Here is a 2,596-nt window from a genome sequence, read left to right as displayed (position 1 = left end):
GCATCATGGCCTCCGGGCAGTACTTGGCACACGCAGACGCCAACGACTGGACGATCGACGCGTTCGTGTTGAACAAGTCGTCGCGCGTCATGCCAGGCTTGCGCGGGACACCAGCGGGAATGACGACAACGTCCATGCCCGTAAGCGCCTCCTCAATGTTCTCCATGCCGGCGACGCCCGTGACCGTAGCGCGCGTGTTGCAGTGCGAGACATCAGCGGCCACACCGGGCGTGTTGACGACATCGAAGAGCGACAAGTGCGAGATGTGGTCCGAGTCCTATCCTTGCTACGTTCAGCAAACGCAGGTTCACAGGAAGCCTACCTTGAGCAGCAAGCTCATGGGCTGGCCAATGCCACCGGCGGCGCCGAGGACGGCAACCTACGCAATCCGAGATGAGTTCTTCGTCCATCTTGCACCCATGGTACCTTCTTGCCGGCAGCAGCGGCGCTGAAGAAGCGGGCGGAGATCGAGCGGGCGAGCATGTTCAACTGAGGTTGGCGAAGCAAAAGTGCAAATGCCGACCACACGCCGTAGTCGGGTACCGGATATAGCTATCCGGATCTGCCTTCGAATCGCTCAGCGAAATTCGGACACTTGAAATCGGCACCAGAAAACCTAAACTAACTTGAAGTTGCCATTCATTATTGCTTGCTCGTCAGCAGATTTGAGCCAGGCAGTGATTCTCCGCGAGAATTTGCTGTATCGTCCCTTGGGCGAGAGGCTCTACTCGCCAATGACTGCGTTCGCATCGCGGAAACGACGTTTGCGATCGACCTACAAAGACTCGACACTCGTTCGCTGGTCTTTGTTTCTGTCGAAATGACGGGAAAGAAACTGAGCACATCAGCTTTGCAAGCCGAAAAGCTCGAGAAGGGTATTTTTCTAGGTGCGGTAGTGTGGCTGAAATCCCAACTCTGCTCTATGGTTTGGATACCTTGCCAAACACAGGGAGGGCTCGTACAAGGTACCATATCAAAGGGCTCATACAATTCGGACAAGTCCTCGTTGCCGAAATGGACACCCAGAGGCTGTTTACACATCAGCGTCATTGTGAATCCACCCCATGCTTCGTCACACTCGCCTTGACGATTGGCTGAAATCTATTTAATGAGCACCTCTGATTGGCGCCAAAAGACTGCACGACAGTAAGTCGCAGGACGTCATACAAATAGGTTCTGCTGGTCGTGCCGGGAGCATACTTGATATTTGTATTGAGGGATCGAAACGAAGTGAAGGTTTGGAGCCACTCCAGTGATCGTTCGAGAATACACACCGCTTGGATCAAGGACTATTATCTCAGTAGATGCAGGATTTAGTATCTACAGGGGTGCCAAAGAACAACTTAATGCACTTCACAGTTTATAGTCTAGAAGCATCTCGTTTCTGGACGTCTACATGTGTGCTCAGAGCGAACCTTAAGCCGAGTGAGTGTACCTCCGTGAGCCAATACCTAACGACACGACCACTTAGAGCAGGACATCCTTCGATTGGTATAACTCTAGGGGTGGGGCTGCTCCTCACCCAACTTCAAATGCATACATACTGTACCGTCGGGTTGGCGCGGCATCCCTAGCAACTTCAAGTGGACTGACCCTAGAGATTGCCTTGACTTTGCTACCTATACCGGTACCGGTACCGGTAAGTACCTACCGGTATCTAGCGTTAAACACAACCCATCGCCATAGCTCACCGCCACGTAAACAGCAAGCCAGAGTCACTGCTGTGTGTTTTGCCAAGGGCATACCGGCAAGTATCCAAGGTGCCTTTGGTTTTCCCAAGGCCATAAGTTTCGGTTCTGACTGGTGATTACTTGGTGCTGTGACCCTTGGCGATTGCACAGCCGGTTGCATGGCGAGCTCTTCGTGCAACAATTGAGACGAAGACGAGGAAGGACGCTGGAAGGATGGGCCTGCACATCACCGTTCGGATCCAAAATGTGGATACGGTACCGAACGAGCGCCGAGCAATTTTCTTTCCCGTTTCGCGAGCGGCACGAGACAAATTATGCACCGAAGCCTTGTCCTCGTCAATTTCTACCGGGAACGAACCGACTGGTATGACTACATTATATAATAATAAAGGCGCAATCCCTTGATGTGCTACCGGTATACAGTACTCCATACTTCGAGTAGCGAGTGAGATCGCAAGCGGTGTAACGTTGAGCTTATTGAAACAAGAATGGGAGAAAGCACTTGCGGTCTGAAACGAAAAGAAGTTATATGACCAGGCTCGGTGTATTGTGAAAGGACGCAACTCCACACGTTCGTTCGCCAACTCGAAAGACCAGGCTCGATGTATTGTGAAGGGCGCAACTCCACACGTTCGTTCGCCAACTCGAAAGACATCGACTCTTCGTTGGTTTTGGCCGTTGGATCCACCCTATGCTGTACTCCGTACTGCAAAGTAGCGAGCGAGAGCGAGAGCGAGCGAGAGCAAGGTACTTCAACAAGACCCAACGAGACAAGACAATAGGAGGCGGCGAGTCCTCGATAAAGCCAAGCGTGTTGGATACTAAGCAAATGCTGAAGTGATAGTCGGGGTCACTAGCGGCCTATGAAGTGCAGTGGATGGCCTCCCAGCCATCCTATACAAAGA

The 2,596-nt window shown here is 52.2% G+C and overlaps 1 protein-coding gene across 1 annotated transcript in view; it reads right to left on the bottom strand.

The window, feature by feature from the left end:
• The window catches only part of SPRG_21138 (hypothetical protein), a gene marked incomplete at both ends in the record, with an annotated part of 2,354 nt that extends 1,871 nt beyond the window's left edge, over window positions 1-483 (bottom strand). Inside the window, 3 exons of the mRNA XM_012351697.1 lie at window positions 24-277; window positions 323-379; window positions 427-483. Coding sequence (XP_012207087.1) covers window positions 24-277; window positions 323-379; window positions 427-483 — 368 coding nt within the window. The remainder of the gene's footprint in view (window positions 1-23; window positions 278-322; window positions 380-426) is intronic.
• Window positions 484-2,596: the final 2,113 nt, after the last annotated feature.

The sequence above is a fragment of the Saprolegnia parasitica genome (assembly GCF_000151545.1).
Source record: "Saprolegnia parasitica CBS 223.65 unplaced genomic scaffold supercont2.84, whole genome shotgun sequence".
NCBI classification, from domain to species: domain Eukaryota; phylum Oomycota; class Saprolegniomycetes; order Saprolegniales; family Saprolegniaceae; genus Saprolegnia; species Saprolegnia parasitica.
The sequence above is the reverse complement of the archived record's forward strand: the minus strand, read 5'-3'. Positions and strand labels throughout refer to the sequence as shown.